Source organism: Thalia democratica, chromosome 4 (genome assembly GCF_965202585.1).
Source record: "Thalia democratica chromosome 4, ktThaDemo2.hap1.1, whole genome shotgun sequence".
In the NCBI taxonomy this organism is placed as follows: Eukaryota; Metazoa; Chordata; class Thaliacea; order Salpida; family Salpidae; genus Thalia; species Thalia democratica.
Genome location: NC_139168.1, coordinates 50,925,169 through 50,949,333, shown reverse-complemented (window position 1 = coordinate 50,949,333; position 24,165 = coordinate 50,925,169). Strand labels below are relative to the sequence as shown.

Here is a 24,165-nt window from a genome sequence, read left to right as displayed (position 1 = left end):
TAGTTTAACCGTAGAAAAAAATAAAACAATCTTTCAATTTTTTTTTGCTAAAGTTTAAATCAGTACAGATAGTTCATATTTTCTCAACCATTATTCTCAATAATCAAATATGTAATTCAAGCATATTTAAAAGTTAAATTTAGATGCTTATGTGGTGTTTATTATGAACTAAAAAGTTGACTAACTTTTTTTAAATACTTTAATTTTTTTATGGCTATATAGGCAGTCCAACATTTTCTCATAAATTAATATTGACTCTTAAATGAAGTCTTAAAATATGAACAATAAGTTAGTTTTTATTGGTATGAAAACTTTCACTTGCTTTGAGATATAGTCATTTGTTTTAAAAACTTCCATACAAAAGTATGGACCACAACATTTTTATTTTCAATTTTCTAAAAAAATATTTTATTCACAAATAACAACTTTTTTTTTGCCTAGAGACCTCAAACTTATAGGAAGTATTTTTTGTAGAGTTTAAGAAAACTTTCAAAATTTATTAGTTTAGACTGATTATTTAAAGTTTATGTTAACTTTAGGGTGTTTAATATTAATTGGCTTATTTTAAACAAAAAAAATCATATTATTATTATCAAAATTAGTACTTATCTAGTTAAAGTTGAAGTTTCTCAAAATTTTAACAAAATTTAGTTAACTTATAATAGAAAGTTAAGTTCATTTAAAACGCACTGTTCTTTGTATTTCCAAGCCATTTATATTTAAAATTTGTATAACGACTAGCTTCCACAATCAAAAGAAAAGTTTTCTCTCAACAAATTAATTTCAAATTAATTAAAAAAAACTTTATCGTTGATAGTTCAGCTAGTTTAGGATGGTTTGTCAAATTTCAAACCATAGCTTTTAAAAAATTTGAAATTAATTTAAAACCACAAAAAAAGAAGGTTAAGTACTATTATAAAATAATAAGCTTAAAAAGTTGGTTAAGGAAATATTTACTTTAAATAATTTTACTTTATAATAATAAAAAACTATTTACGTCATGGTTTATCAATATAAAAATAAGAGTTACAACAAATTTGAAACAAACTAACCGCAAAAACATTAATCCTTGCTTTGAAAGCATTTTTAACGATTTGTAAATTAAGTTTATTTTTGAAAATATAGAAATTATACAAACCACACATTTTGTAAATGCTAATGAACAAAAAAGTTTAAAACTAAAACATTTTAATTGATAGCTTTTCGCACTTTAGACATTTAGTTTGATATCATCACAAAAATGCAGAGAAAACCGATTTTTTTTTTGAGAAAATATTTTAACAATTCTTACTAAATGCATGTCTGATCAAACAAAAGTTTACTTTTTAGATGTTATAAGCTTTTTTTTAACCCTTTTTATTATAATTCTCTATTGAAAAAATTAAAAAACAAACTATATAACAATGATAACTTTATATTAACTACTTAATCAAAAAACCATATTTTATATTTTTTGAATTAAAACAACAGTATATATAAATAATACATCTAAAACTATAAATCAATAAATTAATTCTAAATTATATACCCTTAAAATTAAACAAACATAAAATGCTATCTATATAACCACCTGAATGATTACATTTTACTTAAACATCAAATCAATATTTGACCAAACAAAACTCATACAATTCTTTGTTTAAATAAACGACTATATAAAAATAATATTAGTTATTATACTATAATCATAATTTTTGACTAAAAACTAACTGCAATTAATACGATTCGACACAACTTGCAATATTCTAGGAGTTGTAGAAAAAGTTGTTGCATCTTTGCAAGTAAAATCGTGTAAAAAAATTCTGAACACAAGACGAACATTTTGGCTTTTCTTTTTTGTACGTTGAAGGCCAAATCTTGCTTCAACATCAGCATTCCTAAGTTTTAATATTCCAACACAGTCAACACTAAAAAATATAATAAACTCATTAATACTAAACAACACTAACTATAAAGGTTTTTATTTTAAAATACATATAACTTATATTTTTATAAATGTGAAAGTTCGCAATAGTTAATTTTGCAATTTATAAACCTAATTAGCACTAAATCATAATTTATATATCTGACTGGATATTGTATTTTATACTAAATTACATTAAAAGTTTTTTTTTATTTAGTTTATAGTGTACAAACAAAGTATTTAAATATTTCATTCTGAAACTTTAATAGGTAAACATGTTAATTTGCTTATACATAAAGGTAATAAAAAACAAAATAAAAAGTAAAATCATTACTATACACTTTTTAATTGTAAGGTTTTTAGTCGCATTCATACAAATTTATTACATTAATTATAAAACTTCAAAATAAAATACTAAAATAAGTAAGTGGATGAATTATGTATGTCTATGATAATTTTAATATATATATACTTTGTAATTTTATATATATATATTAACAAATTTATATTTACGAAATTTATAAAAAAACTTTGTTGAAAAGAGCTTAGTTTTTATGTATTTAAAATCTTTAATGAAACTACCAGAAGTAAAAATTAACTTTTTGAAAAATTACATTTTATATGATATCAAACATCTTAGCTATTTTATGTTAAGATACATTTCAGAAACTGTATTTTAATCAATAGTTAAGTTATTTGCATAAATAATTTAAAAATATTTAACTTTAATCATTCTCGAGTAAGTAGAAATGAATCAAATATTCAAAATATTAAATCAATAAATAAGAAAGTTATCTACACACTTTTAATTATAATTTTAGTTTCATAAATTAGTTTTGTAATAAAAAAAAAATTCAATTTCCACCATAAAAAAACAGTACTATTAGAACACCTCAATTGTAGATTTTTTTTTTTGAAACGATAATCTATCACTCTAAAAGAAAACTATAAGCTATGAGTTCAAGTAAAAAATACAAACATGAAAATTTTATTAGATAATTTTTGTTCAACTAAACGATAGGGATTAATTATTTTATTATTAGTTTTAAAATTAAATGATCACAATAAATGTTTTTACAGGTGAATTTTTTTAATTTAGATATGATTACAAAAGAATTATAGCAAACAATTTTATAAAATAATCTTTTTTTAGAACTTGCTCACAACTTATCAACAAAATAACTTCACAGTATAAAAAAAAATTATTTAAGATAAAGTTTAAATAAAGTGTATTCACTTAAATTAAAAAAAAAAACATTTTCAAAAGTAAAACTCAATGCTTTTTCAAATAATATATTTGACTAAAATATTTCTAATTTTAGTATGGTATCAGTGAAGCTTATCGCAAAAATTCTAATTACAAATCAGCTTTGGTATGCTAAATTTTTAGCCAATTATATCTCACGCATGATGGTGCTCACAATTCATAAGTTAAGCGTGAACAATTGAGAATGTTTCATTTGTGAACTTCAATTAGTGTTTGTGTGAAACCGTGTAAAATACTCATGTTTAAATACCTCATCTTTTACGAAATAAAATAATGTTTAGAAAAACATTATGAGCATACTACATAATGTATGTAAAAACATTTCATTACACCAGACAAAAACTTTTAAAATTAAAGAATTTGTAAGTAATATGTGTTTATGTGTTCTGTTGTATGTATTGAATTGAATAAAAACCTTATTATAATTCATTGTGTTTATATGAAGTATATTATTTCAAGCAGTAAAAGTACAATAAATAAACAAGCATATTGCTGGTTGTATAATTAATAAAATTTAATTGAAATAAAAAAATAATTAAGATTTAAGAAACCTTAATGCATAAAAAAAAAACTTTTAAGTAGATCAATAAAATAAACCTTCAACAATTTCTACAAATTCTACCCTATTATAATACTTTAAATTGTTTAAACTTTAATTAGATATTTATTATTTTAAACAAAACTATCAATTAAACAAGCCAGGGGTCAGCAACCTTTTAAAAGTATAAGGAGTTTTTTTTTCTAGAATAATTGTTCGCGGGCCGCTCTCTGTAGAAAAAAGCCTTCCAGAGCCGCAGTTATGTGTAAAAATTGTAATAATTTACAAAAAAATGATATCTTAAACCAAAAATTTGATGAAACAAGCGATAAATTACTACTTATTAATAATAATTAAAGTAAGAGCATTTTTGTAATCTACAATGTTTATATTTTTTGTTTTATAGAAGTTTAAAAGTTCATCGTTGGCCGTAGATTTTTGCTTTGCGGGCCGCAGTTTGTCGATCCATAAAATAAGTGATCATATGATAAAAAATAATTAAATGAGCATCATTTCTAAAATATACATTATGTCATTGCTAACAAAAACGTTTAAGTACCAATAGGTTTAGAGCTAGTTGGAAAAACAGAGTGCTAGAAATGGTCTATTTTAAGATAATAAATTCTTCAATTTAAAACTGTAAAATAATGTTAGTGGAATGGACGGGAATGGAAAATAAAACACAATATTATTTTATAAATAAGAGATCTCAGTGAACGTATTTAATTTGTAAGATTTTGTAAAAGTATATCCAGAAATACCGTAAAAGACACTATTAACATATATAATACATATTGTACAAAACAACTAATAAATTTCAACCTTATTATACATAATGACACATCAAAAAGTAATCAACAGAATAAAATTTACAGAAAAAACAAAATTTACATCATTAAATGAAATTACAGTACTATAGGAATAAAAAGTATTATAAATTTAAACCTTATTGGTTCTGAAGTATCAACAACCATAGAAAGAATCATTGTTCCGTCACAATCAATCTCTTCGCACGGAGAAGTGTTGCGACCACTAACTTTGCATGCTTGGTAGAAACCATGCGGTCGTAACAATTGAGATTGGTTGTTATTCTCAGTACTTACAACAAAAATGTGTAATGAAGCTTTACCAGCGTATCCATTCACCTGATAATAATTATTTGGTACTGTTATTTAGAATATAATTTTACTAAAGACTTTCCAGAAATGTCACAATGGATATTTTATTTTGATATTAAAAATTGACACACTACTAAATTGAAATTTCTATAAAAAGGAAATTTGTGTAAAACATATAACTGTTCAAAAATATAGGTTTAATCGTTTGCTAACAAAAGATCCTAGTGAAATAACTTCACTGGAATATAAATAAAAACAAATTGTACAGTAATCTTCCTTTATTATACCAACATATGTTTCTGTGTGTTAACGAATCAACACACTTCAACTGGGTTGTTAATGGAAAGAATAACAACCCAGTTGAAGTTTGTTGATTCGTTAACACACAGAAACATATGTTGGTACAATAAAGGAAGATTACTGTACAATTTGTTTTTATATAAAACATATATAAATTGTATATCAAAAAACAATATTTTTTATAAAAGTTTAACAACTTAGTGATAAGCATTAACTAACCATTTAATCAGTCACTAATACTTTTTTTGCTTTATAACTTACAGATTAGTATTTTTTTCGACTTTTTTTAAACAAACAATTATAGTTCTCAATTTAAAATTTAATGATATAATGTACGAGATAACAGGGTTGCCAAAAAACCTGAAAACCTAGAATTTGACAATATACGCTAAAAAACCTGGAATTTGAGAAATTTTGAAAATAAAACTAGAAAACCTGGAATTTTTAACAATTTTAACATGTTCAGTAGTAAAATTTTGATTTGACAAAAAAATCTATCCTATAGATAATTTTTTTTTCATCATCAAATTTATTTTTTTAACATATCAAGTATCTTTACAGTATCTGTTTAATGTTTTTATACTACTTAACAAAGTATCTTACCTTAAATTTAACTTTAAACTAAAAATAAACCCAAAAAAAAGTACATTTAAAAACCTCAAGGAAATTTTTTTAACTTGGAGAAAATTTGCCAATAAACAATTGGCAAGCCTGAGATAAATATAAACTTTTTTTTGAACAAGAATTGTTTTGCAACTAGTGAACTATCGGATACACAAATTTTGACTGGGCCAGATTCAAATCTAGATCTTTTTTTTCTAAATAGGAAGTATTTTAAATATGGTAATCTGGCCGGATTCAGAATTAAAAAATATTTATTTCTTCAATAGGGATAGCCCAGTGGGCTGGCAAGCAGACTTTGTCATTTTTGCTTATTAGAAAATCAATCCAAGAGTTATACATGGTTAAATAAAAGACAATGTCTTGTTTTCAAAACTTTTTGTTTTTGTTTTTCTACCACTAGTATTTTCAAATAGTTAATTGAAAATGCAACTTTTTTTTTGTAACTAACAAAAAATATTGCATAATTTTGACCTCAAAACTAGTACCGGATCAAACTACACAAAAATACCTAAAATACTTAAACATATGACAAATGTTTGAACCGTTTTTCTTGAATATGAAATAGAGTTTTAAGAAAATAGAAAACTGTTATTTTGCACTTTTTTTTTTAATTTAGGCGATTGTATCTTAATATATTTAGAAAATTCTGTCGTAAGGAATTTTTAAAAAATTAAAAAACAAAAATTTTATATAAAAAATAAACAAAAAAAACAGTTTTTTTTTAGTTTTTTTTTAATAATATTTTCATTTTTTAATTTTTTTGAATTCTGTTCCGACATAATTTTTTAAATATTGCAAGGAACATTTCCTGAAAATTTGAGGTAGTTATCTCAAAAAACGTAGGAGAAGATAGATTTTTAGTGATTTCTAATTATTTGCCGTTTTAGTTTGCGCCTCCCATAAGGAACCTATTGTTGCCTCCAACTTTGACCCGCTATATCTCAAAAATTATTTTAAATTTTGAAAATCTGTAAAAAGCATCTTGTAGCTTAGTAAAAACTATATAAAATAAGATCAAAAACCAAAAAAGGGTGTTTACCCCCGTACGCCCTTAAGGGTATATTGAGAGTCATTTAACTTCTAAAATCCAATAGAAAACCAAACCTTTTTTTTACTTGCTAGAAAGTGCATATAGTATCGAAAATAAAATAAAATTTATAAACGTTCTATAGATTGGAAAACATATTTTTTATGCCGTAATATTTTGAACCCTCTTTATGATTTTTTTTTAATTATATTTGTAAATCAAATTGTTTGACTTTTTAAACAACTTATCTTAATTTCAATAAGCATTATACCTAATTAGAGAAAATCAGTGAATATAAAAGTTATAAAAATGTATTTTAGATATTTTTGTACAGTTTATTCCAGTCATTTTTGTTGACAAAAACTTAATGAATTTTGAGTAACCTTAAACTTTCAAAATAGCAGAAAATGGCTGTATCCAAACGTACATAACTACTTAACTACAGGCAGCAGAAAGTAAACACAACCACTTTAAAAAACAAGAAATTCAGTTCTATTCAACAATGTCTGGGCCAGTAGCCTTTTAAAAGTGACAAGATTTTTTTTTTTTAATCGCTCGCAAGCTGCGCTGTAAAGTTTTTTTTTTGCGTGCTACAGCTATTTAAAATAGTTGTAATAATCAATACAAAAACACTGCTTAAAACTAAAAATGATACAAAACAAGCAGTAATAAAACACTATTAGTTATTAAATAAAACCTTAATTGTAAAACTCAGGGTTGCAAAATGAATCTTGAAAAAATACCAGATTTTCTTAATTTTTTCTAGGCGATTGAAAGTGAAAGTTTTTTACTCCATTTTTTGTATAAAATTAAATTCAAGGTCTTAAATGTTTTTAAAATATTTAAAAATATATACTGCAATGCTACTTAAGATATGTTTTATATCAAATAAATATATAAACAACAAAAAAAAATTATGATAGATGTTTTATATTTACTCTAAGTTTTGTTATTTAACATGTAAAAATTGTTTAAAATCCCAGGTTTTTCCAGTTTATTTCAAAATTTCTCAAGTTCAACATTTTTTTCGCCTAAATTGTCAAAATCTAGGTATTTCCATACTTTTTGGCAACCCTGTTAACTTTCTAAAAGTATGTTTTTTGTAAATTATTCAACTATCGATTTAAATTTAAAGTCACTAAAAAGTCAATGAACAATTAAACAACTGTGAATGTTAAATTGTTCAGATGGCAGGCCTGATTTATTAGAAATGTCTTTTAAAGGCCAGACATATCAAAAAACAATTTAGTACTGAAAAATTTACCGAAACCAAACCCAGATAGTACCAAAACCAAACTATTCAAAAATTTTGTACTGGTAGTATCATATCAATTTTAAGCTTAATAAATTTTACAGAACACTGGAATAAAAATAACAACATAGTTATAAGGTTTACAGCAAATTCGTTGAAAATTAAATAGTAAGCTTCTAAATTTTCAAAACTTGAATATTAATAAGAAATCCATACGAAACTTATCTGTTGTAATTATAACATTTTATTTAAACAAATTATTTTGTTTTCAAGTACTTACGAGCTCTTTGAGCAAACTTGGTTTAGGAAATTAACTTTCAATAACTATATATTTATATAGTTGTTCTCCTTTTATAAAGTAGACCTCTATAATATTTTCAACAATTAAAGCTATAGTAATTATAATAGCAGAGTTTAAAAGCAGATATTAGCAATAACAGTATTATAGTAATTTTTATGCAATAATATGACAATATAAAACTTAATAAAATAGAACTGTTAAGAAGAAAGTATCGATGAAACTATAAAAAACACTTTTAAAATTTTAAAGACCTTTAATTGAGGAAATCCTTGTTGTGATTCGTCCTTAACTGGGCCACGGCTGCCTTCTGTAAGGTATCTTGCACGGTGTTGAGCTTCAGGCTGAACAATTAATTCTAATGAACAATTTGATGCTGTTGAAGGATAATTACGTGTAAAAGCTTCACTTGTTTCATATATTATCTCATTATTTTGTACGGCTAGACCAGGTTGGTTATTGAACAAGCGGCGGTATGTAGAGTTGGAACTTGATATTGAATTATTACTACATGACATTGCTACTTGCTGTTGTGCATGCTGATCAGTCATCTCCGTTTTGACAACTCCATTCATAATTGTACTGATAAGAAATAGTTTAAATTAACCATTAGCAAAAATTTTATTGACGTAAAGAAATGAAAATATAAATCATTCAAGTGAAAATAAAAATACATAAGTTTAAGGAAAATTAATAATTATTTTTGAATATTAAATTTTAATAATTCTAATACTTCCATTTAAATTTAGTGATTTTTCATATAGAACTCTATCGTTATTAACACTAAATAAATATAAAATTTTGAAAGCTTAAACTATGCATTAACAACTAAGAACATCAAACACACAAGTTATACTAAACAGGGTTGCCACTCTTTGAGCTGAAAAAACTGTCCTGAAAGTCATCCGGAGTTGTTTTTTTTTTCAAACCCCTTAAAAAAAAAATTTGTCTCTAGTGGAAACGACTTATGCCTCGAGTTTTTCTTCTTCTTAATAATTAAAAGAAAGGTTGTATGTGTATGCTTCTGCATTACATGTTCACTAAACTTATGATAAATACTGTTTTCAAATATTCAAAATTAAAAGTTTAATTCAACTAAAATTAAATAACACAATTTTTGGATAAGTTTATGTAACGATGTTAGTAAACTATATATAATAGAAAATAGTTTGAACTTTTTTTGACATTTTAATTAACCAACTTTAATGTTACTACATAAAAGTACTCACTTAAATGCGGGTAGGTGTCTAAATTGCGCGAGCGTACAAAATTGCACGAGGGGACAAAATTGCACGAAAACACAAAATTGCACGAAGATACTTTTGCACGAAGACTAATTTGCACGAGAGCACAAAATTGCACGAAGATAAAATTGCACGCAGACAAAATTGCACGAAGGCTCACTTTTGCACGAAGACACTTTTGCACGAGGGTATATTTTTGCACGAGCAGACAATTTTGCACGCAGACACTTTTGCACGAAGGGTCATTTTTGCACGAGTGACAACTTAGCACGGAGGGTCAATTTTGCACGGGTTTTGTTTCCTTCCCAGGGACGGGTCAAAATTGCGCGTAGACATTTTTGCACGAGGGGACAAAATTGCACGAGAAGACTATTTTGCACGAAATTTTTTAATAATATTTAAAAAATAAAAAAATAAGAATTAAAAAATTTATAACTTAATAATAAAAAATACAAAACAAAACTATATAATCTTCAAAAAAAAAATCTGAATTATAATATTTAATAACTAAATAACGAAAAATAAAAATCAGAATTAAAAAAGTTATAACTTAATAATAAAAAATACAAAACAAAATTATATATTGTTCAAAAAAATAAAAAAATCTGAATTATTAAATTTAATAACTAAATAACAAAAATTAAAAAAATTTAAAAAAAAACAGAGTTAAAAATTCTATAACTTAATAATAAAAAATACGAAACAAAATTACATATTATTCAAAAAAATAAAAAAATCTGAATTATAAAATTTAATAACTAAATAACGAAAAATTAAGATAAAAATATTAAGTAAAAAATAAAAAATAAAATAGTGAAAAATTTAAGTGAATAAAAAAATATATATAGTACTTTTAAGTAAAAAAAAATATTTTCCAGTAAAAAAAAATTAAATGTTAATTAGATTCTTTTAAATAATAAAAAAAGTTAGAATATAAAAAATCAACTAACTTAATAATAAATAAGTTTTAAAAAATCAAAAAATATTTAAGATTTACAAAAATTAAAAATTAAATAATAAATACATTAAATAAAAGTCCAAAACAAAAGTTAATAAGATTAATATAAAAAGTCAAATTAAATGAAATAAATAACTAAATAAATTTAAATGAAATAATAATAAATATAAAAGTCAAAATGAACAATTTAAATAATAAACAAAAATCTATCAAAAAAAATTATATAAATAAAAATAAAAACTAGATTATAAAATTAGATTCTAACCGTTATTAAAATACAATTACCAAAAAAAGAGTTTTGTTTAAACCTTTTTTTTTGTTAAAAATAGAAATTAACTAATTGTAGCTGTTGTATTATTTTGTTTGTTTCATTTAAGTCTAAAGCTTATATTTCCTTTTTCTTCTAAAAATGTAAAAATAAAATTGCTTCTGACAGTGCTTTTTCGCAAGTCTTGGTTAGATAAAGAGAAAATACAGAGCAGGAGAAACTTAAGAGCTAATTAGACTAAAACGCGTGCAAATACTGATGCAACTAAGATAAAGTTTAAAAAAATATAAAATAATGATATATAAATTAGGTTTAAAACTTTTATATAAAACAAAAAAGTACAATTTTAAGTATAGTTTATGGAATTACAAAGCCGTAACAGAACTTTTTGTACAATGCATAATAAAAATTTCAAAAGACGGATTTTCTCTTTTCTAAATTTATTTAATTGTTTCACTATTTCGCATGCTCGTTTTTTCTGTACAAAAGTATCTTCGTGCAATTTTGTCCCCTCGTGCAATTTTGTACACTCGCGCAATTTTAACACCTACCCATGTAAAATTTTATTTATTATTTTTTTTTTTAATCTTGTTTTATTTCATATTTAAATTTAGTATAATTATAATATAATTTATGTTTACATCAATACATGTCTATTTTTAAATAAGGATTATTTAAGTATGATAAAATTCTAGTTTTGTTTTTATTAAAATAAAATTTTAATTTATAACAGTTTTTAAACACATTAATTTAGTTTAAATAAAAAAAAGGTTTTACATATTGAAAAAAAATTAAATAAAATTAATTTAAACCTGGTTAAATTAGAATGAACTACACTAGCACATGCTTATTATTTTTTTTTATAAAACATAAAGGTTTTATTATAGTTTTTATTTAGTTATTTTAAGTTGATATTTTTTGTGCAAAATTGACCCTCCGTGCAAAACTATCTGTCGTGCAAAATTGACCTTCCGTGCAAAATTGTAACTCGTGCAAATTCGACCTTCCGTGCAAAATAGTCTTCGTGCAATTTTGTCCCCTCGTGCAATTTTGTGCCCGCGTGCAAATTAGTCTTCGTGCAAAAGTATCTTCGTGCAATTTTGTACACTCGTGCAATTTTGTTCTCGTGCAATTTAGTCCCCGCGTGCAATTTAGTAACCTCACGCACTTTTGTCTTCGCGCAATTTAGACCCGTTCCCCTTAAATGCATATTTATTAACCTCAATGTTTACTTCAATTTTTACAGGGTTGTCACTCGTTTTTTCAAATTTTTTTCCAGGTTTTCCAAATTTTTTCCAGGTTTTTAAAAGTACACATTTTTGGGTCTATTTTTAGTTTTAAGCTAATTTCTATTTAAGAAACTGTGTTAAATTGTATAAAATATTGAAAAGATACTGTAAAGTTACTTTAAATGTGTCTTTTAATAAAAAAAATTTTTGATGATGACAAAAAATCTTAATTATATGATAGTTTTTTTCTTGTCAAATCAAAATTTTACAACTGAAAATGTTTAAACTATTAAAAATTCCAGGTTTTCCCAGGTGTTTTGATCAAAATTCCAGGTTTTTTTCAAAATTTCTCAAATTCCAGGTTTTTCCAGGTTATTTTAGCCTAAATTGTCGAATTCCAGGTTTTTCCAGGTTTCCAGGTAAAGTGGCAACCCTGTTTTTATTAACTTTTTTAACTTTATAAAACTCAAATCATGATAAATATTAGTTTAAGATTTAAAACAAAAACTACAATGTTATTTTTAAGAAATTTGAAAAACTAGCCGCAAGACTAAAAAAATTTTAAATAAGCATTTTCAAATCAATAAAAATCAAGTTCTGAAACAAAATTGGGTATACAAAATATCAAAATATTGAAACAGAATACTAAATCCCATTCTAGATCTGGAGAAAAATTGCCCTGAGATGTTTGAAAATTCCTAAAATTATCCTGAGATTTTTATAAAACTGCCTTGAGTCATCCGAGTTTTAAAAAAATCAAAATATCCTGAGTTACACAGAGTCTACTTGAGATTTTCTAGAACTTCAAATATCCTGACTTTACTTCAGTACCCTGATTGTGTGGCAACCCTGAATAAAATAAACTAGAAAACAAAGTTCAGTTAGCAGTTAGGTTTCTAAATTAGCAGTAGAAAAAAGACAATCTGTAGTCCACCAAACATAAATTCTGACACACTAATTTTTTTGAAAAAAGAACCAAAAATTCATAAAAACTTACAAAAAGTGATAAGAACTACATAAAATCAAGAAACGCCTATAAAACTTTCTTTGATTGTCTTGAATTATGCACAAAATGTTTAGTGATAATTTGCCACATGTAAAAAAATCAGCTAAAAACTATAGGGTCGAACTTTTTGGGTCGCATACAGTTTGCATTGAGATGGTTTTCAAAAAATCTATAATACCCTATATAAAATATTGTTTAAATCAGCTCAAATTTTACACAGGCTGTTTTTGTGGTATTTGCCAAGCGTAAAACAAAACCCTGCTGAAAACTCAAAGGTCGCCATAATTATAATAAGCACCCTAATATACATTTAGTAAACATGATTAAAAAGAGGTTATGTATCCCTCTAAATAAACAGTAAAAAGTATATTACTACTGTAAATCATATATATATATAAAATAAGGTGATTATTCAAATTTCAACACCTTCTACAGTGCCCACTTGAAAGGCTTTTAAACAGTTTTTTTGAAATACGATTTTAATAATTCTATTACATATGTTTCATAAAGCTAAATGCTTTAATCATCAGCTAGTTCAATTTAAAATTAAAAGCACTTCGGTAAACAGAGATGCAAAAGTTCTACAAAAAAACAAAAAAAATAGTATGACGTAAGAATTGAAAATTGTACATTACAAAAATTCGGTACGTACTTTGATGCTAATTTTTGAAAACATTTTTTTTTACTATTCTCAGGGTTGCCACACTGTCAAGAAACTCAGGATATTTTGAAACTTCTGAAAATATCAGGATGACTCAGGATATTACAAATATCTAAAAAAAACTTGGGATGACTTGTGCCAGTTTAGTTTTTGATAAAATGCTTAGGATAGTTTTATGATTTCTAAAAACCTCAGACCAGATATTTTCTTGATTTTATATCTCGAACCAATTTTATTTAATAACCTGATTTTATTGATATTGTAAAGCAAAAAAAAAGTTTTTAAAAAATAAAAAAATTAAGACATTTTAAGGTCACTCAGAACAGTTTTTTTGACTCAAAGAGTATAAACCCTGTAAAACTTAAATTAGTGTAATTTAAGCATAATTATCTATTACAATCGTTTCTACATAAAATATTTCGGTGTGTACAAATACATTGAACACTATATGACATGAATCAAAATAGTTGTCTTGTTCAGTATACGTTTTGGATGCTTGACTATTTACATTCAAACAATTCAAATTCCGACAATTCAAACTCATAAAAATGTTTTAAAGGTATACAACTCAAAAATTTATGTATACACAAACAAAATTTTTTTAAACGTATGTAGTTCTTATTAATATCTACAAGCTATTTTTTTCGTTTTGCAAAGTATCATTTATTTTTTTTAGATATGGCTAAATAAGTTATAAAATACATTTATGTTTAGTATTTTCAAATATCCGAAAAAATATTAATTTTTGCAAAACATAAAAAATGGCTTGTAGATAATAATAATAAGACCTACATACGTATTTTTAATTATATAACTTTTTAGTTATGGTTGCTTAAATGTTTTTTTAAGAAATTTTGTTGTCGTTATTCAAACTTTTCGAATTTGAATTGTCATGTAACCCTACATTTTCTTTTTTTAAATAATATTTCTTTGCAAACTAATTCAATTTCAATGCATGGCACACTAAATACACAGTTGCTCTTTTTTTTGAATTAACTTTTTTAATGTAAACTTGATCAAGTTATGTTAAATTTATTAAATCTGTATATTGTTAATTAAAATAGTTTTTATTTGTTGTTTTTTAAATGGAAGGTAAAGCAATGAAGAGTTGGTTGCCATAGTGCTAAAAAAAATAAGTTTTTTACTTCATTAATGATAATGACTTAGTAAAATTTTATACTTAAATAAAAATGTTTGATAGTTATCTGTTCTTTCAAAGCTAACTTATGATAATTAAAATTTAGTGGTTTCGCTCTATATATTTATTTAACTGTTAATAAACTTTGCTACTACTTTATTATGTGAATTTTAAGTCACGTTAAAAAACTTAAGTGCTTGTGAAATTTATATTTATACTACTTTGAATTCTCAAAAAAAAATTAAAAACTGTAGTTTATAAACTGTAATTTTTTCTAGTCTAGTTACATATTATGTAATTTTTATGACAATCGTATTTTAGGTATTTAAGCTTGTTTAAGGCCATAGGGGGTTCAAACATTTTTTTTACAAAAATTAACTTTTGCTTTTATATGAAAGTTTTAAGTACAAATTACAAGCCAGTTTTTATAGAATTCAAAAATATCATTTAACTTTTGAGATATTTAATTTTTTGTAAAAATTTTCCGGGTCAATTTTCTTGGAAATTTTAAAATTCACTAAAAATCTATCTCCTCTTTCATTTTTCAAGCAATCTTCTTCAAATTTTCAGGAAACATTCCTTATAATAAAAGGAAAAAACGTTACTTTAGAATTTTAGTAATTTTAAAATATAAAAAAATTTCACAAAAATTAAAAAAAAAGTGTTTTTTTTTCAAAAAAAAAATATTTTTACAAAAAAAATTTTAAATTCCAAAGTAACATTTTTTTGTTATTGTATAAAGATTAGACTGTGAAAGTTTGAAGAAGATTGCTTGAAAAATGTAGGAGGAGATAGATTTTTAATGAAACAGTCTTTTTTCGCTGTTTTAGTTTTACCTTCCCATAGGGAACCTATTATGCGGCCCGACTTTGACTGGTCATCATATCTCAAAAAACAATTCAAATGTTTTAAAACGATAAAAAGCATCTTGAACCTTAGAAAAAACTCTATAAAATAAGATCAACTTGTAAAAAACATGGTTTAACCCCCCCCCCCCCCCCCCCTCCTACGGCCTTAACAGCAAATCTTTTATTTTTTAGCTTTTTAAAGTTAAATAAACTTAGGCTGGTTTGATGTAACTGAATCATTCATAATGGTAACCGTGTATAAAACTACATTGATTATTAACAAAAACTTTAACGAAAGTATTTAACCATTATTTAGTTAAAAATTTGTTTCAATTTGTCCTAGACAAGATGTTAAAAGGTGTCCGAGTTATGTGCGACTCCATAACCAAAATTGTCTTAGTGCACCAGACCCTAGGACCAAACACTTTGAGCTTTTTTGTTGTTCAATAAACTATAATGCAAACTGGTATGAATATATTTTAGTTAAGGGCATAAGGGGGGTAAAATTTTTTTTACAATTTGATCTTATTTTATATAATTTTTACCAAGCTACAAGATGCTTTTTACAGATTTAAAAAATTCAAAATTTTTTTGAGATATAGCCGGTCAACGTCGGAGGCAACAATAGGTTCCTTATGGGAGGCGCAAACTAAAACAGCAAACAACTAGAAATCACTAAAAACCTATCTCCTCCTACGTTTTTTAAATAACTACCTCAAATTTTCAGGAAATGTTCCTTGCAATATTTAGAAAATTCTGTCGGAACAACATTTTAAAAATCAAAGATTAAAAATTATATAACAAATAAACAAATAAAAACTGCACAAACCAAAAACGCAAAAAAAGACTTTTTCATTAAAAATCTATATTGTCTTCATTTTTTAACCAATTTTCATCAAATTTTCATAGAAAGTCCATTACCAAATTTTAAAAAGATCGAATGCAGGAATTTCTTTTAATTTTGAAAAATATAAATTTTATTAAAAAAAATACCTATTTTTTTGGTTTTTATCTAAAATTTTTATTTTTTAATATTTCTGTGGTCCATACGTTTGTATCAGAAAATTTTTACAAAAATTACAATATTTCAAAAGTTAAATGATATCTTTTAATTCTATAAAAAATGGCTTGTAGTTTGTACTTGAAGCTTTCTTTAAAAAGCTAATTTTGTTTTTGGTAAAAAAAAGTGTTGGAAAATACTAATGTAAATTTTTATTCAATAAATATGTACATTTAAATAAGCCCTTTTTGTGTAACTAATGTCATTTAAATTTATAAAATTAATAAAAGTAAAACTTTTTATTTGTGACTAAAACTAAAAATGGTGTCACTAAAACTAAAAAACTTATTAAACACTAAAACACTAAACTAAGCAGCCCGCAAAGACATTAAAACTTGAAAATTTGGCCCGTGAGCACCAAGTACCTGCCAACCCCTATTCTACTAGAAGGTATATGAAATTCAATTTTTATTAAGTAAAGAGTTGCAACCTCCTTGTGTGCAGTGCAAGAGCATTTTATTTGGTTGGATTACTTAGGACGGGTGGGTGTCACTTTTGAACGAAGGGTCACTTTTGCACAAGGTGACACTTTTTCACAAAGGGACACTTTTGCACGCAGGGTAACTTTTGCACAGAGGGTCACTTTTGCACAAAGACACTTTTGCAAAGGTAGAAAAATTTATAAATTTCTTTGTATTATTTTTAATTTATTATTTTTATTTTTGATATCACTATAACCCCTAACCCTTACCCCTGGTTGGTAATTTTTTTTTTTTCTGATTTTTTTTTACAACTAATAATTCTCTTTATTTCATACATTTTTTTTAAATCTCATGCAAAAATTACTCTTTGGGTAAAAGTGACTCTCCGCGCAAAAGTGTCTCCTTGTGTAAAAGTGACCATTTGTGCAAAATTGTCTCCTTGTGTAAAAGTGTCCTCTCATGCAAAAAAGATGCTCGTGAAAAAGTGACCCGTTCCCACTTAGGACAGTTTAAAAGGTCATTCACCTTTTTTTTTTTTACTCAAAGAGTGGCAACCTTGAAAACAGCTGCTTACTTTTGTTTGTAGTTGTAGTGTTTAGTTTATATTGAATATATTATTTTATAGATAAACTTCTATTTTAAACATATTTTTTATTTATAAGTGTTTTTAACCTAAAGTAAACTAATAAAATTTGTTTAAACACCATTTTAAATTTTCTAATATAACTTAATAAAGATGAGATTAAGACAGGAGAATACATACCTACATTTGTATGGTGCATCACCAGGTCAGTCCTATTTAAGTATAACTGGTTTTAAACTGACAACTTATTTGTAAGTACTGCTTTGTTATGAATCAAATAAACAACAACTGAGAGGTATGTGAAGGGGTCAAAATTATATGCTTGGAAAAATGAAGTTCTTAAAATTTCTTATGAAGAAATGACAAAACATTATAAAAAGGCTAATTTTAAGTGAAAAGTAATGTCACACTTTGTTTTGGTTTCGAAAAGGTACTAGCATACCACTTTTCACTAGTTAAATGTAGTAGCTATAAGGGCAAAGGAATAGATATGAACACAACCATTATTATATAGTCAAAAGATTCAGAGAAAAAAATTAAAAAAGAGCTAGGACAACCTTTTCTATCTCATAAAGAAAAAAACAACATTGAACTTAACATTCTTCATAGCATGAAAACTGGCAGAAAAGCTATTTATAGTTCTTTAGGCAAAGCAAGCATCATAAAATATCAGAACAATCTTGCTAAAGCTCATCAGTAGTGCAAGGTGAAGAAACTTCTGAAATTCCAATTATGATGATTCTTGCAATTCTGAATTGGAACAAGGAATCAATTAAAGAGCTTCCTAAGAAGCAATCGCACAAGCGTTTTGTCAAAAATGGTACATCTTGCAGACCACAGGTTAGTCAGAGCTGATAAATAACTAAAATTACTCCGACTGACTGATCTACAATTGCTTCTGTTTTAATATATATATATGCTGTTGGTAGAAACAGAACTTCTGTTGATTTAAGTTATGCATGTATTGCAAGACATTACAAGAACAGTATAACAAAAAAAATCTTTAACTATTAAGCAAAAATGGACTGTTGCAAAAACCTTCTGGTGCATTGGGACATCAAAACTAGTGAAATATTGGATGTAGTTCAAAAGAAAAACACTTATCTGCTTCTATCTCACGAAAACAACAAAAGCTTGGATTCAAAAGCAATAGTAAACTACATGAGTATGCTTAATGACTGCCAAACAAAATATTAAATTTTCTAGCAATTTTTAACTTTGTTGAGAAATTAAGACATATATCAATAATAGCAGAAATAAAACTAAAAGTTAAAAAATCATTCTTTTTCAAATATCCCAATACAAAGCAATATTTATAAAAGTGTTTTGCTCTAACAGGCTTATAACTAGGAAGCTTTTTTTTGTCCTCTTTTTTCATAAGATTTTCCACGCACAAAAAAAATTACTAAGCTCTAATACAAAATTTTCATTTATGGGGGGCAAAAGATTCACCCTACTATACATTTTACATAAAAAACAACTTTGAAAAGTAGTTTTAATTGGAAATTTTAAAAACAAGTTAGCAAGTTTAAAATTCTATAGGTTTTTTGAACATATATAAAACCTTTTTTTTTTCAAGTAATTGTATCTTTTAATTTTGAGGTAATAGCCCATTTGTAACCAAAACCTGCTACGCGTGACTCACATCAAAACAAAGACACAGCAAATATAGCAAAATAAATTAGACTGGTATTTGATTAACTTAAGCCAAATCAGTTTAACTTAATATAAATTAATAAAATCATTATTTAAATCTAATTTTTAAATAAAACCAATAAATAAATACTATTAAATATTAGAAACATTGTTATTTATAGAAAATCTTTAAAAAATATTGTTGTATTAAATACAAAAATGCACTATAACTTAAAAGTAGCAAAAACTAGGTGAAATTTACTAAGCATTTGTAAATCTATACTAAATCTATTTATGACAATTTTAAACTTAGTTATCAAGTAGACAAGGTGTAATTATTAAAAATTAAACAGTATTTTAATTTCTTTTGTAAAAGTAAAAGCCTAAAATTATAATAAATATTGCTAAATATACACTTACTTTGATTGCAACGAAGTATTCAAACTCATTTCAGATGTATTGGAAAGTTTTCTGGACAGTTTTATTGTAGCTGGTAAGTTAGAATCAGAGTTATTATAATTAATTGCTTGATGACGAAAATTAAAAGAATTCCCAGTGCAGGCAGAAGAATCTTCATTCTCTGGATTCCAATGGTCATTCATAGACAATGATGGAGATGGAATTTGGGAATTAGCAGGTGATACATATCTTTGTTTGTTAAATTTAATATATGGTGCATACTCCCCATTCCGCAAATGTTTTTTTCTTCTTTTCTTGGTTGAGGTATAGGAAGAGTAATCATCATCTGAGCTTCCTCCAGGAGTTGTGGTGCTTAAAAGAGATTCAGGTGGAAAAGGTCTACGGTTTATAGATGCTGATTGTACAGAATCTACATCAGATTCCATAGCTTCATACGCACTTGAAGCATCACAATCTGTAGGACTAAAAATATTATTAGGACTGATAATTGCTTTTGGACTTTCAGTTTTCAATGTGTCATTTTTCAAAACAATTTTTGAACTTTCATCTACCATCATTGGTGATTCAGTTTCTTGGGGCAATGATGAGGTTTTTAAAAAAGGAAGCATATCTTCTTCAGTTTTAAACATTATTGGTGTGTTTTGAACTGGTTTCGTAACTGAAAAAAAAATCAATTGAAGATTAAGTTTAAATGTTCTTAAAATAAACAAGTGAGCTATGAAAATTTAAATCAAACTATAAAGTTTTTTTCTTATAAGTTAAAAGTAATCTCTCATAACATATTCAGATTTTATTTTCTAAAATGTCAAACCTTCTGGCTGCTGTACATTCATACTTACAGTATTTAAATCTACTTTCATTTCACTGTTTTGATTCCAGTTTGAATTTGAGTTTGAACTTTCCATAGTTTTTATAATTAACTGACTTTTCAATCTGCTTGTTTAAAATGTATGTGAAATATTTACAATGTATAAAAAAATTGTGTTAAATTCATGTACAAAAAACAAACTAAGGCTAAAAAAATTCTATAATGATACATAACATCTAAATCATTGTAAATGTAAAGTTAGTTTGGAAAAAAATGTTTATATTACTAAAAATACAGTTTAGATCCATCATTTTGTTTTTATTTAATAGAATTTTTTTTTTTAATTTTAGTTAAGGTCATGTATCTTAGTGTTTCCGTGTCAGAATAGTGCAATGTAACAAAAAATTAAAAAGATTCATTTTTTATATGCATCAGGCAGCTAAATCAGTTTTTGTTTTAATTTGGCAAAACATCAGTTTTTGTCAGTTCAAATATTTTAAGATTTCTGAATGTCAGTTTTTGTAAGTTCAATTGCTTGAAAATTTTTGTAAATTAAAAAAAAAAGGTTTAGGTTATAAGATGTAACACTAAAAGGCGTTAAATTCTAGAGATCCTGATGAGCTAAGGTTATCAGAATATATACCACAGATGTTTTTGAACTTTATTCTAACTAATGTCATTTCACTGCTCTCAAATAAGTTTAAGAACATATCTACAGAGTCTATAAAATATTAACACACATTAGAAAAAAAGCATGTCTATCTTTGAAACTACCTGCTGTACTTCCGATATAAATAGATATGCTAACCATAAACATACTTTTAAAAATATAAATAAAAAACAAAGCACAAGTTTATCAGATTATGTCTGGAACTTTTTTCACAGGTGAACTTAAAAGGCCAAACATGGAGTGGAGTATTGTTTCAAAGATCAAACATACATCCAACGGAGTAAGAAGAATTTGCCCAACTTGCAATACAGAAAGAGTAGTAACTGCAGCAGAAGATAAAGACCTACTTCTGAACAAGCAACAAGAATTATCAAATATTTGTCTTCACAACCGACAATTCTACTTTAAATAACTCTGTCTACTTATGCACTTATTTATTTCACAACATTTTCATATACAATCACATACATTAAGTTTAACACTACATGTTTCCTCTATTTTATTATATACCGAGTATATTGTTCTGTATAAATATTTTAAATTTAGTTATAATTTTTAGTAAACATTTTACTGCATAGTTTATTTTTAAGCTGAAAAACTTATTGATTAACTTGTTAAAATTATTACAACTTAACATTTCTGCACAACTTAATTTATGTTACTTTTAAAAAACTTGCCTATTCTTAGTGCTTTTTTGAGGTTAGTATATACTTTTATTTTTTTTAAGTTTTTTTTAAGTTTTGGTAAACAATTTTATATTTTTATGTTTTTATTCCAAACTTGGTTTTTAAACAATGAAGTTCATTTATAGTTAATACCCACATAAATATTATATATAATTATACATGCTTTTTTTCTAATTAGTGTTAATATTTTATAGACTCCGTAGATCTGTTCTTAAATTTATTTGAGAGCAGTGAAATGCCGTTAGTCGGAATAAAGTTTTAACACAAAAACATCTGTGGTAAGGTTTAGAATATTTATAAAATTGTCAATTTTTTGAAAAATAAGCATTGGATTTATCAGTATTTTTGAACAAATTTTTAATAATCACAAAGATTTTTTTTGTAGCAACAATTAAAATATTTCAAGATTTGTCTGTACATATCATTGAAAGGGTAGCTGTCAAATTTGCACAAACGTACAAAATTGCACAAAGATACTTCTGAAGAAATTGAATTTTTCTTTGCTATTATTTTTAATTTTTTTATTAATTTTATTTAGTTTTTTTTAGTTTTTTTTTTTACTACCACTGTTACCCCTAACCCTTACCCTTGGTCGGTCATTAACTTTTTTTTCTTTTTAATTTTTGTAATTTTTATTAGTCTTTTTTTTTACTATAAGTGTTACTTCTAACCTTACCCTCGGTCAGTAACTCCTTTTTTTTCTGTTTTGTCTTTGTGCAAACTTGTCTTTATGCAGAAGTATCTTTGTGCAATTTTGACCTGTTCCCCTTGAAAAGCTTTTAATTTCTAAATAAAATTCAAGGACTGGGAGGAAACTAATTATTTTTTCAAAGTTACTCTTTTTTATATATTTAACTTAGCTACCAGATCTTTTTTATGGTTTTTAAAAATTCAAAAAACTTGAGATACAAGTCATAAGAGTTAGTTTTATTTATGTTTTTTGATAAACAAGCATTTTTTTTAGCATTTATTATAGTGAGATTTAGAAAAAACAATCAAGTTAATGCTATTTAATCTGACTATTGGAAAATACAGATTTCAGCTTTGTTAACAAGAGATCCTAGCAAAACAAGTTCACTAAAATATATAATAATAACAAATTACACAGTATCCTTTTTCTGTTACACTAACACTAACACATGCTTCTGTGTGTTAACGGATTAACACACTTAAACGGAGCTAAAGTAGGTGTATACACATGTCTATCAAAAATAAGAAAATTGCTAAAGATTTTTAGAGGTTAATGGTTAATAATAAATAATATTATATAGTTCTTTAACATAACTTTTAAGTCTAAATTAAATTAATCAAAGTTAAAATACAAAATTAAATAACAAATCACAGTATAAACTACTTACATGAAATTAAGGAAGTACTAATTCTAAATAATTACTGGTTACTAATCATTCAAAAAAATATCCAATAATCACGTCAGAATATTAAGCTGTTATATATGACCATTAGATTTGCTTCCTAATTGTATCTAACTTTAATTATTTTATAAATTAGATTTATTCATTATAAACATTCAATAAAAATATATATTATACCAAGTTTCTGTTGCTTTTACTATCTTCACTATTGTTTAAATTATTAATTCATTAATTAATGTTTGTTGTTTTACTTTTTTTCACAATATATTACATATTACCTGTTTAAATTAAAGCACTCTACTACTTTTTCCAAACGTAAAGAATAAATTATCTAACTTTGTAGTATAAAACTAGCTTGTCATAATTTTCATATATAACAGCTTAGTATTGTGACGTAATTATTAGATATCTTTTTCAATCATTAATAGCCAGTAAATATTTAGAATTAGTACTTCCTTAATATCATGGAAGTAGTTTAAATTATGATTTGTTATTTAATTCTGTATTTTTGCTTTAAATTATTTAATTTAGACTTAATAGTTAACCAATATTAATCTATTAACATATTTTGTTTAAACAAGCTATATAAATACATAGTAAAAACTAATTTTAATTATTATCAACTAAAATATTTAATCTTTTTTTTTTACAATATTGTAATTGATATAATTTTTTGTATTGATATAATCCCTTTATAATTGTAAAATAAAAGAGACTAAATATTTCAGTTTTATTAGGCTTGAAAATAAGTTAAATTTTATTTATGTATTTATAATAGGGGTAGGAAGTACTTGAGTGATGTTTGCTGGACTTATGAGTCCATATGATT

General features: G+C 25.1%; 1 protein-coding gene across 2 annotated transcripts in view; it reads right to left on the bottom strand.

The window, feature by feature from the left end:
- LOC145835243 (uncharacterized) overlaps positions 1 to 20,756 on the bottom strand; it is a 33,647-nt gene extending 12,891 nt beyond the window's left edge. For both annotated transcript variants that reach the window (XM_082942806.1, XM_082942808.1), the window contains exons 1-5: positions 20,611 to 20,756; positions 19,800 to 20,457; positions 8,582 to 8,909; positions 4,654 to 4,853; positions 1,711 to 1,907 (exon numbers count right to left, since the gene is read on the bottom strand). In XM_082942806.1, coding sequence (XP_082798932.1) covers positions 1,711 to 1,907; positions 4,654 to 4,853; positions 8,582 to 8,909; positions 19,800 to 20,457; positions 20,611 to 20,704 — 1,477 coding nt within the window. In that variant the 5' untranslated portion in view covers positions 20,705 to 20,756. The remainder of the gene's footprint in view (positions 1 to 1,710; positions 1,908 to 4,653; positions 4,854 to 8,581; positions 8,910 to 19,799; positions 20,458 to 20,610) is intronic.
- Between the last annotated feature and the right edge of the window lie 3,409 nt (positions 20,757 to 24,165).